General features: G+C 39.3%; 1 protein-coding gene across 3 annotated transcripts; it reads right to left on the minus strand.

Annotated features, from left to right (window-relative positions):
* Positions 1–72: 72 nt before the first annotated feature.
* On the minus strand, positions 73–16,772 carry zgc:154046 (Carnitine O-acetyltransferase-like). Of its 3 annotated transcripts, none has more exons than XM_058389838.1 (14): positions 16,204–16,772; positions 10,638–10,907; positions 9,740–9,858; positions 7,662–7,715; positions 7,415–7,580; positions 7,142–7,316; positions 6,883–7,061; positions 6,453–6,553; positions 3,484–3,603; positions 3,203–3,325; positions 2,912–3,047; positions 1,678–1,740; positions 1,451–1,588; positions 73–854 (listed from the first exon to the last, which is right to left on the minus strand). In XM_058389838.1, the coding sequence occupies exons 1-14, from the start codon at positions 16,228–16,230 to the stop codon at positions 639–641; spliced, it is 1,887 nt and encodes a 628-aa protein (XP_058245821.1). In that variant the 5' UTR covers positions 16,231–16,772; the 3' UTR covers positions 73–638. The 3 variants fall into 3 exon arrangements, with proteins under 3 accessions (XP_058245821.1, XP_058245822.1, XP_058245823.1); XM_058389839.1 differs by lacking the exon at positions 16,204–16,772 and adding an exon at positions 11,468–15,103 and having other exon boundaries at positions 75–854; XM_058389840.1 differs by lacking the exon at positions 16,204–16,772 and adding an exon at positions 11,465–15,103 and having other exon boundaries at positions 75–854.
* Positions 16,773–16,873: the final 101 nt, after the last annotated feature.

Raw genomic sequence — 16,873 nt, forward strand, 5'->3', positions numbered from 1 at the left:
TGATGAGTAATGTGGTTCTTTTAAATGAACTGGAAAATCTTGTTAGTTCTAAGAAACTAAAGGAAACTTTTAGTTTAATGATGGACATTTGGTTTCACAGGAAATCTGCACATTTATACATTTCATTTTCACAAGTTCATAAAAAAAAGGAAAAAGGTATAGATCTTACTGCTGTACTGTGTCCAAAAATGTATTTATCCTAATAAATACTGTATGTAGCTATAGATACACACATCCTTGTCCTAAAGCAGCCTTGCTACATGCTATAGCTGAGCCAAGGGTTCGATATGGAACACAGCAAACCTTCAGACAGACACCAGTAAACAGCAACATTACGTAAACAGCAGCTAGCAAAATTACAGAAGGATCTTGCAACATGGTGGTGCCATTTTGTTTTTCCACCAGCATCAGAGATCCTTACTAAAATGTTGTGAGATAAACAATAATTTCATGGCAAGTTGATCAAAGAAATAAGGGTGAGAGAACTGTCAGCTCCGGCATGTTCTCGTTCTGCCTGAGGATATATGAAGGTAGAGCAAATACTTCGTCTTTTTCTTCTTCCCAGCCTTACAAGTTTCCACTCTGGTCCTCTTTGCATGTCACTTTTTGTCTTATCACGTTTGTCACTATTTGTCTTGTCACTTGCTTGGCTCGATCCTCTGCTCCAGAAGAGCCTTCATGTCCAGCAGTGCGTTTTCGAGGAACCGTGTTAGTTTGGTAGCATTAGTTTCTTCACAGCTGTTGAAAGCCGTCACAGCAAAGTTGATGTGGTCGTCCATTGGGTTGTAACAGACGCCATAACCATCCGGCACCATTGGCCCGATGCACATATAGCAGTCCGTCTTTGATCCGACCTGAAAAAATCACGAGGGCATCGCTGTGACATTATCATAAACATACACCATGATACATCATTTACAAGTATGATCAGTTTCCTGTGCTAGTTAAGAAATTACATCCAACCGTGAATGTGGGAATCTATGAGCATGAATTTAAGAATAAACTACGCCTGGCAAAATGTGTGTTCATTTAAATGGGAAAGGATAAGAGACGTAAAAAGGGGAACTGGTTTTCTGCTTCATCTAACTAAGTAGACTTTAGCACTTTAGACTTGCTAATGAAAGACATTAATCGTGGATCTGTTCTTGGTTTTTCTTAAGTCACACAACACACTGTTTAACATTGCTTTTTGTCCACGGTTACAGAAACACTACCTACTCTACCTAGCATGACAAATAGGTTTCCCTCCACATTAGCATCGCTCATGATCACTCAATCTGTTCTCCAACCCAGTGGAAAAAATATAGTGAGATAGAAAAGCCCAGACATTTAAATAAAGCATAATTTTTCACTAATGCTATATAATTGTGACCAGCCTTTATCTAGCTACTTTCAGAGCAGCTCAACTTATGGTTCAGATCTTCAGCCCATACAAAAGAAACACACATACTTGGCTGGTGAAGAGATTGAAATGCATAGCCACAGCATAGGAAGTATCCATGAAGATTTCTGGGAGAGAAGTGAGATCCTCAATGCCTTGCATCTTCAGCCCCAGCAGATGTCTGTCTATCGCCTGTCCATGAATGGCCTAAGTATGGACAGATTATTCTAGAGAGGTCAGTTTATCTGCAGAATTTCTGTCCCAACAGTGTGTTTAGTCCATTATATGACTCCTACCATGTGTGTGTAATTTCGATGAACGTTGATGGCTTTCTCCAGCAGGGCCAGTTTCTCTGCAGTCTGCCAAAGTGTAACACATAAGCGTCAATCAATAACTGTAGATTTTATTAGAATGTCACTGATTTATACAGATTCACACGTAGATGATAAATGAAAAGTGATTTATGGTTTATTACAGTTTATACCACAGCACAGTTGAATTCTCAATTCTGATTGGTCAGAAAGAATTCTACAACAGCAGCACTGGCGGTTGTTCCGACTCCAAGGTTTATATTCATCATTGTTCATTTATATTCAACATCCACATATTATTGTTTCTATAGTAACAGCTCACACAGGGTCTAGTATAGCAAACGTAAATTTGTGTAGTTACTGATAGGGTGAATTTTCTGTTAGGAAAACTGGGACGTTTGCCTTTACATGCACATGAATTTAATATGGAACTGGCTCAAGGTTTAGGAGTGGGTTTATTGGAATTTCTGCCCATTCCTCTAGAGGCACTTTTTGTGAAGTCAGGCACTGATGTTGGATGAGTATGCCTGGCTCGCAGTCTCCCAACCGAATTGAATGATTTGGAGGTGTCCCAAAACTTTTGGCAATATAGTATATGTATGCATCACAAGTGAGACTAATATGCAGCTATATTGCAAAAACAGATCTCTTCTCTAAATTGCTGTGGATATGACATAAATGTAAAATGTTTGATTATGCTATCCATGTAGCTGGTATGAATATGACTGAATGTTTAAGTAAGAAATAAAACACAAGATATACTGTTATTAGAATTATAATTGATGGGGCCCGGAGTCCTGACCTCAACCCAATAGAACACTTTTGGGATGAATTAGAACGGAGACTGCAAGCCAGACCTTCTCGTCCAACATCAGTGCCTGACCTCACAAATGTGCTTCTAGTGGAATGGTCAAAAAGTCCCAAAATGGTGGGCCAATTCCATGTGCATAGGGGTAAATTCATCCAGTTTTGGCCTGGTTCGCAGTCTCTGCTCTAATTCATTCATTCTGGCATTCATTTTGGCAATATAGTGTAAGTATACTAAATCACAAACATGTTTCAGTGATCGTTCTAATGCTTACTCAGGTATTTTAGATTGAAATAAAATACAGGATTTTCAAAACCTGGCAATATATAAAGCAGAAGCTATAAATACTCTTCGGTGTATCATTTATGTAAGACACGTAATATCGTAAGCATCCTGCATATTTTGCCTGACCTGTTTGGACTCGTCATCCATGGCTTGTACGAATTTGAGCGACTCGGTGGAGGTGGAGCGGACGGCCTCTGTTCTGCCCAGTTTAAACATGCGTAGGGAGGCGCTCTCATATGTAGGGCAACAAACGTTGTAGATCCTAAAGCAAGCAACAAACCACCATGAAATATGCAATAAGTTCCCTGGGTATCAAAAGGTAACTCTGTTCATTATACAACATTGTAAATGCTCACTAAATGTTTCATTAATATTTTATAATGATTGATGGATCTAGCAGATGGCACACAGACACACCTGTAATATGCCAGCTGGAGGGCCATTTGGATGAAGGCGTCTGGGCTCATTTTACTCGACTTGAGGTATTTCCTCCCGTAGTGAGAGAAGTTGAGCACTCGCACATCCAGGTCAAGCACCATTCTGCAAAACAGATGGACTCCAATTACAACACATGAATGTTTTATTGGGAAATGGCTGGAGTGCTTTCACATTCAACTCTGCTCTACATTACCACATTAGTCCAGTTTTGTTTTCTTTCCCCCCGAAACAAGTAAAAAGGCACGATGAGAAGGACTCACATGTTCATGTTCTGTTTGGCTTTCTCAATGTCCTTTTTGATTTCAGGTGTGATGTTAAAGCGCAGCTTCTGTGGCATGGGCAGTGGAATCATAGGAGTTCGCACCATCTCAGATTTCTTCCTGTTACAAACAAGTTAAAGACGTTAAATGCCACGTTTTACAATCTTCACGTTCCACAACAATCAAAATCTGTTTGGTATCCAAACATTTATTTCTTTAGTTTGCTTTTTTATTTAAATCTAATTAATCAAAAACAAATAAAATAAGTCTTGCTTAACCAGTTTCATCTCTATGTATTTGTGGAATTTTAGGATATACCATTTTTGCCAAATATCAGCAATAACTATATACACACTATGTTGCCTAAGCTTTTGGGACACCCCTCCATATCAATCAATTCTGGTGTTGTTTTTCAGGGGTTGGGCTCGGCCCCTTAGTTCCAATGAATGGAACTCTTAATGCCTCAGCATACCAAGACATTTTGGACAATTTCATGCTCCCAACTTTGTGGGAACAGTTTGGGGATGACCCCTTCCTGTTCCAACATAACTGCACACCAGTGGCACAAAGCAAGGTCCATAAAGACATGGATGAGTGAGTTTGGTGTGGAGGAACTTGACTGGCCTGCACAGAGTCCTGACCTCAAAACCCGATAGAATAGAACATTTGGGATGAATTAAAGCGGAGATTGCGAGCTAGGCCAAAACTGGGACGTCTGCCTTCACATGCACATATAAGGAGTTGGCCCACCCTTTGCAGCTTCAACTCTTCTGGAAAAGGCTTTCCACAAGGTTTAGGAGTGTGTTTATGGAAATTTTTGACAGTTACTCTAGACGTGCATTTGTGAGGTCAGGCACTGATGTTGGACAAGAAGGTCTGGCTCGCTCATCCATGTCTTTATGGACCATGCTTTGTGCACTGGTGTGCAGTCATGTTGGAACAGGAAGGGGTCATTCCCAAACTGTTCCCACAAAGTTGGGAGCATGAAATTGTTCAAAATGTCTTGGTATGCTGAAGCATTAAGAGTTCCTTTCACTAGAACTAAGGGTCCAAGCCCAACCCCTGAAAAACAACACCTGAATTCATTGATTTGGAGGGGTGTCCCAAAACCTTTAGCAATATAGTGTAGTAAAACTACATTATAATTTGAAATACTTTTAGTGTTTTTAAACATGACCAGTGAGTCTCTGTCTTGAACTAAATTACACTAAGGAATCATTCTGAATGTCCAGAGTCACACAAGGAATAGTATGAGGCATATTTCAACTGAGAAGCTCAATAAAAAGACTAAAGCAGCAAGTCTTGGACAATAACCTTATCTTAGCTGATTATTTACATGAAACCTCCTCAAGAATTATTAATACATGCGTCTATCCAGAAAAAATTCATCATATCAATAATTAGATATTTTACTTTTGTTGATTAACACATATATTTTTAAAATGGTTTGTTCTTAGATGGAGTGTCCATCCTATCCGTCCCTGTGTACTCAAGAAATCATAACATATTAGAACGAGCGCATTAATATGAACCTGAGATTACAGAATATTAATCAACACCTTCTAAACAATCAGATTCAAGAATTCAAGCGCATATTATTGTCTTGCAAGTACACCTTCCTTGTATTGATAATTTCTCTTTGGTTATCATTCAAGCTTTGAGCAGCCTGATGCAGACATCCGAACATACACTATATTGCCAAAAGTATTCGCTCACCTGCCTTGACTCGCATATGAACTTAAGTGACATCCCATTCCTAATCCATAGGGTTCAATATGACGTCGGTCCACCCTTTGCAGCTATAAAAGCTTCAACTCTTCTGGGAAGGCTGTCCACAAGGTTTAGGAGTGTGTTTATGGGAATTTTTGACCATTCTTCCAGAAGCGCATTTGTGAGGTCACACACTGATGTTGGACGAGAAGGCCTGGCTCTCAGTCTCCGCTCTAATTCATCCCAAAGGTGTTCTATCGGGTTGAGGTCAGGACTCTGTGCAGGCCAGTCAAGTTCATCCACACCAGACTCTGTCATCCATGTCTTTATGGACCTTGCTTTGTGCACTGGTGCACAGTCATGTTGGAAGAGGAAGGGGCCAGCTCCAAACTGTTCCCACAAAGTTGGGAGCATGGAATTGTCCAAAATGTCTTGGTATGCTGAAGCATTCAGAGTTCCTTTCACTGGAACTAAGGGGCCAAGCCCAGCTCCTGAAAAACAACCCCACACCATAATCCCCCCTCCACCAAACTTTACACTTGGCACAATGGAGTCAGACAAGTACCGTTCTCCTGGCAACCGCCAAACCCAGACTCGTCCATCAGATTGCCAGATGGAGAAACGCGATTCGTCACTCCAGAGAACTTGTCTCCACTGCTCTAGAGTCCAGTGGCGGCGTTCTTTACACCACTGCATCCGACGCTTTGCATTGCACTTGGTGATGTACGGCTTGGATGCAGCTGCTCGGCCATGGAAACCCATTCCATGAAGCTCTCTGCGCACTGTTCTTGAACTAATCTGAAGGCCACATGAAGTTTGGAGGTCTGTAGCGATTGACTCTGCAGAAAGTTGGCGACCTCTTCGCACTATGCGCCTCAGCATCCGCTGACCCCGCTCCGTCAATTTACGTGGCCTACCACTTCGTGGCTGAGTTGCTGTCGTTCCCAAACACTTCCACGTTCTTATAATACAGCTGACAGTTGACTGTGGAATATTTAGGAGCGAGGAAATTTCACGACTGGATTTGTTGCACAGGTGGCATCCTATCACAGTTCCACGCTGGAATTCACTGAGCTCCTGAGAGCGACCCATTCTTTCACAAATGTTTGTAAAAACAGTCTGCATGCCTAGGTGCTTGATTTTATACACCTGTGGCCATGGAAGTGATTGGAACACCTGATTCTGATTATTTGGATGGGTGAGCGAATACTTTTGGCAATATAGTGTATGATTACACATGAAGAAGGATTCTGCCTTACATATACTCCACCACATAGTCCACTAGGAACACAATAGGAGGTCCTTCGGCAGGAGCGTGCTCATACGTCAGTCCGCACGATCCGTCCTCGCCTACTATAAACTGTGGAGAAGAAAAATGAGACATCTATTACTATAAACATTCAGCAGCCGACTTGCCAGAGCCGCGTGTGTATACACAGGCTCATATGGTCGGAATATGTTTCCAAAATATTGCAGTGGTCACATGAAACAGTATACTATGATATTTATACAGATGCCTTGATTTTTGGTGAATAATCTGCTTATTAAATCGGTGATGTTTACACCTTCAAACAAACATGTTGATGAACTGGGTTATTTTAAATCAGATTATTCTATTCTGCATGTGTAAACACACTTAAATGTAGGACTACTGTGTGTGTGTGTGTGTGAACTCCACTTGATACAAACCTGTAGTGTTTTATCAAACCAGCGGTTCCCACTGTTCCAGCGACTTCCTCCTCCGTGCAGCATCTGCGCAGACACTTTACTGTAGTAGATCTCCTCTGACACACGTGGCATCGGGGCGTCCAGGCACACTAGGAAGATGCTCTTCTGGATCGCCCGTACTGACTCTTTATTCGTTTTGTCTGTAGAACGAACACCATGTAAATCGCATGAAAAACACGGAATCAAGCTAAGTGTGCTGAGCAGGATAGGTATCGATCACCTTTGATGAGGTTGTTGTAGGCTTTGCCCCAGGTGTTGCGGTGGTTCGAGGTGAGAATACCAATAGGCTCTTTGTTGGTCTGTAAAGAAGAATTCCAGATCTTCTCCAACTGCATGTAGAGCTGATCCACCGTCAGAGGCGTGCCGTCGCTATTGTATACGTCCAGAACAAAAAACTTGAAAGAAGACAGCGAGGGAGTGTAAGTGAGACGTATTTACATGAGTGATTACAGTTGGTTTTGGTGCATTTTTTTTCATTTCTTCAGCAGGTTACCTGAAAATTGTGAACCACCGTGATGTGAGTTGGTGGCGTCTTCCCAATGGTGTGGTTCACCACCGTGTCTTTCTTCGGTCCCGGTATTCGACATGATGACAGCACCTTGTAATACTGGTCCATACACAACGGCTTTCCTCCCAAATACTCAACAGGTAGTGTTTCACTGCAACCGGAGATATGCAAAATGAAAACAGCGCTCCAGTGAATTAAAGCAGGTCATCTGACTCTGACAATTACGACTCACTTGTCAATCATTCGCTTGAAGTCCAAGACTCCGGCAATCAGTTTGGCAGCAAACCTGCAGAGGCAGAACAGACTGTGTGTCTCAAATCACATACTTCCACAAGGAAGCAGTCATAATTAATTTAAGCACATTGGGGAAAAATAAAGAGTGAAGTCATATGAGAAAAAATGTAAAATATCTAACACACAAAGCAAGAACATGGATAAAATGCAGACAAGAATTAAGATCAAAACATGTAGAGTTAATAGTTTGCATTTTACTTGTGTTTACTACGTGTTTCTCCTGATAAAAATATTATATAATACATGTAATTTCTACATAAAAATGTGTATCAGTGATCTAAGTCCATTATGTAAATCATCTACACATATAGCTCATGTCTCTTTGGTTGCCAGATATTTCTTGAGTACATAAGCAATAAACCTTTACATATCTGGCATTTGGCAGACTTATCCAGAGCGACTGACAATTTATTTCACTTTGTACAACTGAACAATTGAGGGTTAAGGGCCATTCTCAGGGGCCCAGCAGTGGCAGTTTGGTAGACCTGGGACTGAAACTCACAACCTTCCGATCAGTAGTCAAAACCTTAACCACTAAGATACCAAATCCCCCACTTTTAAGCCCGGACAGAAAATGCAGATGGTCCCTGCTCATACATGTAGCATGACATCCCAGAAATTAAAAGAGAAGTGAAAAATTAAAAAATACAAATATATCAATATATGACTGAGAAAATGGCAAGCATTGTAATAAACATCTAATAGTAGTCAAGTATTGAGAATATCTCGCTGCATGAAAAGTATTTATTGTACGCTAAAAATTTGGTTTAATCTTACAATATGGCTTCCATTTACATTTACGGCCTTATCCAGAGCCACTTACATTTTCATCTCATTTTTTGAAACTAAGGGCCTTGCTCCGGGGCCCAGTAGTGGCAGCTTGGTTGACGTGGGACTCAAACTCACATCCTTCTGATCAGTAGCCCAACACCTTAACCACTATGCTTCCACCTACATTATTCAGCAGCTTATAAAACAGCACTTGATCTAGCAGATCCTATTATTTTTGCTTTTTTTTCCCCCCAAAGCAAATCCTAATGTGTGCACGAGAGTTGTTGAAATAATACAGTACTGCAAATTTGACCCAGTCTCCTGTAAAGAATAAGTGCCTTCGGATTGAAGTATAACGAAGGATAAATCACTAAAGTAAGTACAACCTGAAATCTTATGTAGCTCATATCCTACTAGTAGAAATGATACTGATGTAAGAATATTATCTTACACCGAGATGTTAACCACATTCATAAATCTGTTCTCTGTAACTAGATCTCATACCAGCATGAATAACTCATGTGCAAACAACACAACCCATAAGGTCAAGGAACCGATGCCGAGTGAATACATTAAGGGTCGAATCTAAACAGGGAACGTGCCTGAAATGTAATTCCACTGGATTTATCCACACACCGTCTGGATTGAAGCGTGGTGTTAAAAATGACTATGGGGAGTGGAGTGTGCTTTAAATAGCAGCAGGAAAAAGAGACGTCTGTGTAAAGGTCAGCACGCAACACAACACTGCAGATATCATTAACATCCAGCCGTCCATTTTAAAGAGTACAGAGCATTGTGTGAAGAAGGAAATAAAATTTTATATTGGTTTCATGGGTGGTGGATGGAATTAAAGGTGTGAATTCCCTTTCTATTCCATTCCATTCCGTTCTACTCAACACTTTTCTATTCCTTTCAACATCCACTCTACTATAAAATACACTTTTTAACAATCTTATTTTATTATTCTATTGCAATCATTCAATTCTACTCTATTCCACTCGTTTAGATTCTTCTCTAATTCTAGCTATTGTACAGTAATATACTCATTTCTACTCTGTTTTAAAAGTCTATTCTATTGTATTTTAATCTGTTGGCATTAGAACCATTACATGTCATGTCATATAAAAATAATAAAATGAAAAAGATGTGTGTTTCGTTCATGTTACTAGAAAATCAGATGTGGATCAACAGAACATCTATTGTTGTTTTCTTTCCTAAATACAGTCCTGTGATTAGACACGGTACCTTATCTGTCCCTGGCGGTCCTGGAAGTGCATCTGAGGCAAAACCACACCAGGGCTGGTGTACACTGGGACTGGCATACGAGAGTCTAAGTAGGCTGACTGCATCCACCAATCAGAGAGCTGCAGCACACAATTATACAATGGATTTAAGCAGTATTTCGAATGAGCACATGATTTCACTCACATACAAGACAGTTCTGTCCGAAATTTTGAGCATTTTATAATTAAAATGCTAGCACATACATATACACTGATCAGGCATAACATTATGACCCCTGAGAGGTGCTGTGAATAACAATGATTGTCTCCTCATCATGGCACCTGTTAGTGGGTGGGATATATTAGGCAGCAAGTGAACATTTTGTCCTTAAAGTTGATGTGTTAGAAGCAGGAAAAATGGGCAAGCGTAAGGATTTGAGCGAGTTTGACAAAGGGCCTAATTGTAATGGCTAGACGACTGGATCAGAGCATCTCCAAAACTGCAGCTCTTGTGGGGTGTTCCCGGTCTGCAGTGGTTAGTATCTATCAAAAGTATCCTTTACGTCCAGTAAGTATCCTTTTAGTCCAGGACTTAAAGGATCTGCTGCTAATGTCTTAGTGCCAGATACCACAGCACACATTCAGGGATCTAGTGGAGTCCATACTTCGATGGGTCAGGGTTGTTTTGGCAGCAAAAAGGGGGACCAACACAATATTAGGCAGGTGGTCATAATGTTAAGCCTGATCAGTGTATAATATTCTTAGTTAATTACTATTGCTTTGCTGTAAACTGTTCATTCGCAAATTTGATTACAATTAGATGTGACTAGGCCAGGATTACACAAACTGGTGGCTTTTAAAGAATAACTAGGCAGTATATCCAATCTGGCAACCCAGACAAAGTTAGCAACTTTATGTACCCAGTTCTCGGTTTTGCGTGCTCGTCTCTCCAGTCCTTTCTGCAGTCTATCCCCGACGCCGCCAGAAGACAAGAACTCGGCCATGAGCTGGCGTGTGTGCTCCAGCTCCTCCTCAGACACGAGCGGTTCGAGTGCAGCCAGGTAACGTTCACATGTCTGTCTGAGGGGCGGCACTGGCAGCTTGGGCAGACCATCCTGATGAGCCAGAGAGTGGTCACGGATCTGTACGACTACCACCGGCCTTGCCAAGCGCGTAGGCACCGTCCTTGACTGTGAACCCCCCCCCCCAAAAAGATAACACACAATTCATATTAATTACTTTTTCATGCAAGGATGTTAGAAAATCCTTCTGAATATCATATTCATCTTGCCTCAAGCTCATTTATTACATTTATTGTTGTAATACATTACATTCATTTTTCCTGCTTCTAACACATCAATTTTGAGGACAAAATGTTCACTTTCTGTCTAATATATCCCACGCACTAACAGGTGCCATGATGAGGAGATCATCAGTGGTATTCACTTCACCTCTCATTGCTCATAATGTTATGCCTGATCGGTGTATTACATTAGAACTACTACCAAAGCTGCTTGTTACAGAAAACTAAACACCGCATGACTGATTAGAATCAAGATTTCAACACCTTCGTGGTACAACATTATTTTCCAAATCATAAACTTCAGTATTAAGAAACTACAGTTAATGAGAAAATAAAAACCCTTTAGGCTTGAATTAACTGTTTTTTTTAAACCAAATGAGGCAAATCATGAACTCTGCATTAACCAATATACCGTATATCTTATCCAGGAATACAAAATACAACCACCTCTGACGTGCATCGCTGCTCTCTTCCTCTAAAATATCAGAGTACAAGAATTTCCACAATCCTCAGTCCACTGACACGCCGTCAGATGAGCTGGCCGTGTTTACGGAAGCCTGACTTCTGCAGGTTACTGAGTCGCTGAGTCAGCATCGTTCTGTATCAGACTGATCTAGTTTGAATATGAAACTTTGTTCTTTGGAATAGTGCTGCATTTGTGTGTTTGCACATTACCTGACCTTCTGCCTGCTCTGAGGTTTATTTTGGGTCTGTGTGTGTGTGTGTTTTAATCCATCCTGCATTAGTATCCATTGCACCTGTGATATTATAACATCAACAACAACTTCATGAACTGACAGCTTCATTTCATGGGTTTATGATGTTAATCATTAAAAATTGGCAAAATTTATTTACAGCAGGAGATCAGAGTCCAGCTGATCTGACCATGAACAGTGTTCCAGTGATTCTAGTTTAAAACATACACCAATCGACCACTGACAGGTGAAGTGAATAACATGGATTATCTCCTCATCATGGCCCCTGTTAGTGGGTGGGATATATTAGGCAGCAAGTGAACATTTTGTCCTCAAAGCTGATGTGTTAGAAGCAGGAAAAATGGACAAGTGTAAGGATTTGAGCGAGTTTGACAAGGGCCAAATTGTGATGGCTAGACGACTGGATCAGAGCATCTCCAAAACTGCAGCTCTTGTGGGGTGTTCCCGGTCTACAGTGGTCAGTATCTATCAAAAGTATCCTTTAAGTCCTGTAAGGCCCCACCTCACAACTTCCAGGACTTAAAGGATCTGCTGCTAACATCTTGGTGCCAGATACCACAGCACACCTTCAGGAATCTGGTGGAGTCCATGCCTCGACACTATATTAGGCATGGTCATAATGTTATGCCTGATCGGTGTATATGAGTTAAAAAATGAGTTAAGGCAAGCCTACTTAGTTAACATTTAAACAAACATCAATAAATGTAATTTAATCTGAATTAATTTAATATTAATACAATGAACTGTCCCAGTAGGAACTGCATCATTAGCTATTTGAAGGTGCCAGCTTTAGTAGCTGATGTTATCTGATCTGAGCTATTCCAGCTTTACAACTCTGACATATATAATTGTACTGTTCACACATGCTTAGCATGTTTGCTCTTTTAACCTTATATAAAGAATGCAATGGGTTTGAATAACAAAACCTTGCTTAAATCGGGAACATCCACATGTGTTAAGCACTAATATTTGGTGCTTTAAAGTTAACATGGCCAGCACACAGTATAACGGAAGAATGTGTCCATCACCTTGGACAAAAGTGCTGGCTTTGATTCATATCACGGGTTTATAGTAATGCTCTCACTCTAATACAATATACACCGATCAGGCATAACATTATGAGCACTGACAGGTGACGTGAATAACACTGATGATCTCCTCATCATGGCACCTGTTAGTGGGTGGGATATATTAGGCAGCAAGTGAACATTTTGTCCTCAAAGTTGATGTGTTAGAAGCAGGAAAAATGGACAAGAGTAAGGATTTGAGCGAGTTTGACAAGGGCCAAATTGTGATGGCTAGACGAGTGGATCAGAGCATCTCCAAAACTGCAGCTCTTGTGGGGTGTTCCCGGTCTGCAGTGGTCAGTATCTATCAAAAGTGGTTCAAGGAAGGAACAGTGGTGAACAGGCCAAGGCTCATTGATGCACGAGGGGAGTGAAGGCTGGCCCGTGTGATCCGATCCAACAGACGAGCTACTGTTGCTCAAATTGCTGAAGAAGTTAATGCTGGTTCTGATAGAAAGGTGTCAGAATACACAGGGCATGACGGATCAGGGCTGTTTTGGCAGCAAAAGCAGGACCGACACAATATTAGGCAGGTGGTCATAATGTTACGCCTGATTGGTGTGTGTTTTTATAGTAACAGCTAATTTGGAGAGATGGTACTGTACGGCTCGAAGCCTAATAATAAACTGACTTTACCTGATCTGTAATAATTTCTCTGTAAGGAGATATTTAGTTAACATTTATGTAAGGAGTCTCCAGTGTCAGCGTTTTGAAACTGTAAGTCTATGAGTTTTCAGCTACAGGAAGGTTTTCAGGACAGACTTCACACATTCTCGTTTTTTTTGTTTTTTTTTTGTCTAATTGTCATCAAGAGGCTGGTAAAAGGGGACAACGTTTTTATAGCTGCTATAATCTAAGTACCAACACAAACTAAGTTTTCGAGACTTTCCAGAAGATTAAATATAATTAAAAAGTACAATGCGTTGTTCAGCAATAAATGAACAAGCAGAACTTGATGGATGCCTCTGCTGCCGTTAGGGCTACTCCTTTTTAAGCCAAAAATAGCCTTAACATATACTTTAAACAGGAAGAAAGCTATTAAAGAAAAAATTTGGCCTTCTTGTGATCTCGGCCATATTTACATGTATATTATACAAACATCCAAGCAGACATTCTTGCGATATTACACGAAAGATCAACTCAGATGGCGGGACGGAGATGGAGAGATGGCAAATTATTCAGCCAAAAAAAAACCTGAGCACGAATGTGTAACATCTTTGTGTGACAAACAGTAAGGAAGCTACTGAAGAAAATCTATTATTGACCTTGCTGTGACTTTGACCCTGTCTGGTTCGGATTTTCCCATAGAAACATTCACACACTCATTCTCGAGATATTGCGCTTAAGAGAATCTCAGATGGAAGTACAGACAGAAAGATGGACCTGACAACCGGATAACATAATTCCACTAGTGGTGGAGGCATAAACATGATAACTAACATACTAACTGGCGTACTGCTGTAGTATAAGAGCAATAAAACACCTCGGGCTTTGCTGTTTTGTTAGAATTTTCGGATTCAGTTAGAGCCGTTAAGCTCTGCTGATAGCAGGAACCAAAGAACCATGCAGAGACAGCGATTGAATAGCAAGACATTTCGATATTTACTGAGCTGAGCAGGGAGTATTTATACAGAAGAAAGATGTAATATATTGTGTTATCTATAGGTAAACAAAAGACGTCAGCAGAAACAGACGTGGCGCTTTGGCGAGTTTATTATGAAAATGGTTATCTAAATTACAGAAGAAGAGAGTGTCTGCGTTCGAAAGAATTTCTAGGTCGACACAAAGAATATCACGGTCATAAGATGAGGTCATAAACAAATGGTATCACACAGTCAGCCCAGGACGGAGCGTGCCAAGATATATTCAGAATACATCACTGTTATTACAGACAAATCTGTCATGATTTAGGCCACGTGTGTTGATAACGCTGATTACGACGAAGCCTCATGAGAAGCGCATATAAAAACATCACACCCTGTTGTGTTTATTGCTATTTCTAGTCTATAGATAACACCAAAAGCTATAGCACCAGTACTGGACCTGAAAATGAACTGTATTTTAAATAAAAAACCACGTAATTGTGTAATTGGAGTATGTTTGTTGAGTCTTAATTAAGGCATGGAGCTGGAATAGGTGGTGCTGAACAGCTTGTTCCTGATGGGGGCGGAGCTTATTTCAGGGCAGGAAAAATGTAAACAGAAACCAAAATCAGTAACAATGAGAAATCTAGCGGATAAAAATGAAATATATTAGAAATAGAATTATTATTATTGTTATTCTTCTTCTTATTATTATTAATATTAATATTTTTAATTGATTTATTATTTTTAATAATAATATTAATATTAAACTAGAAATACATGTACTAAATATTACATAAGGCCCCTTTAATTCCCTTCGTTTTTAAAAAAAAAACAAAAAACAAAGCACTTAAATATAAAGATTGTAATTTTTCCTAAATATAATTTTAATTTAAAAAAAAAGTTTAATACAGAATTTTAGGGTTATTTTCATTATTTTAAATATAATATTTAAAAAAATATTTTATAAGTAAAAAAAATCAATTAAATAAATAAATTAAAAAATACTGTTTATATTTTGTTTTCGTTATTTTTAATTTATTTATTATTTCTAATAATAATATTGTAATTATTATTAATATTATTATTAAACTAGAAACACATGTACTAAAAATTACATATTGCCCCTTTCATTTCTTTCTTTCTTTCTTTCTTTCTTTTTTTTTAGAAACAAGGCGCTTAAATGTAAAAATTGTCATTTTTCCTAAATAAAATTTTAATTTGAGGTTTAATACAGAAATTTAGGGGTTTTTTTATTATTATTTTAGTTTTATTTTTTATTTTTTTAAATAAATATTTTTATAAGTAAAATTAATAAATAAAATAAATAAATAAATAAATACATTAATAAAAATATTTTTTATGTTTTGTTTTATTTTCATTATTTTTAATTTATTCATTATTTTTTAATAATATTGTAATTATTAATAATATTATTATTAAACTAGAAATACAAACACTAAATATTACATATTGCCCCTTTAATTTTTTTTAGCTCCTGTGCAAAACTAAGAAGCAAGAAACAAAGCATTTAAATGTAAAAATTGTACTTTTTTTCCTAAATATAATTTTTTATTTTAGGTTAAATACAGACTTTTAGGCTTAAAGCAGAGGGTTTTGGGAACCATGATGCACCTCTATCAGGAGCTGTTTATCGTCATTATCATTATCAGAGACACACCGATTTTTTTTGGTGTAGAAATTCAGAAGATCATAAACACCCCTAGGTCCAGGCTGCTTCATGGTTGCCCTTCCTAAACACTGATTATGTTCTGCTCAATGTTATTGTGGTTGTGATGATTTTCATGGGGACTCACCGCAGCTCTCGCCAGGACACTCAGCATGATTTCGACTCCAAAACTCCTTCCAGGTTTTATCCTAAGGAATAAAGTCGCTCTGACATTCTGCTTTCCAAGGACGAACTAAAGTTGTTGTCAAACTTCGTGCGTCTCCGCCCTCACTCGGCCATGAGAGCGGAGAGCAACCGGGTTACCAGATTGCGTTATTATTATTTCCGCTTACTCTCAAACTTCCCGTTTTAGTTTTAATTTTAATTATTATTATTATTACTGATTTCCAAGTGTTCGTTATGATAATGTTATTCTATCAATTGCATTTTAGTTTAGCTGGCCTTGAAACAAAATCGCTAATGAATCCAATCTGGCAACCCTGGCTTTATTATTGCATCTTGTATCCAAATCCTAATAGCAGATGTCGCCTGTAATACAGCACGGAAGTTTACCCGACGTGTCTATTGTGGTCTGTAACCCACTTAAATACCGTAGGCTATTTGCGGATATAATAATATTACACGGCGGTGAGGCTAAATGCATGTCCTTGAAGCTAAACACAAGCGTCCATGATTGCTTCAGTCCGCTAAGCTTATAACGCTGGGAAGTTGGGGGAAAAAAAATAAAAACAACGCAACAGCACCACCTAGTGGCGGATCAACGAGTTGCTCTTCTTCTGCTGCTCAGCTGCTGTTTT

The sequence above is a fragment of the Hemibagrus wyckioides genome, linkage group LG05, assembly GCF_019097595.1.
Source record: "Hemibagrus wyckioides isolate EC202008001 linkage group LG05, SWU_Hwy_1.0, whole genome shotgun sequence".
NCBI lineage: Eukaryota > Metazoa > Chordata > Actinopteri > Siluriformes > Bagridae > Hemibagrus > Hemibagrus wyckioides.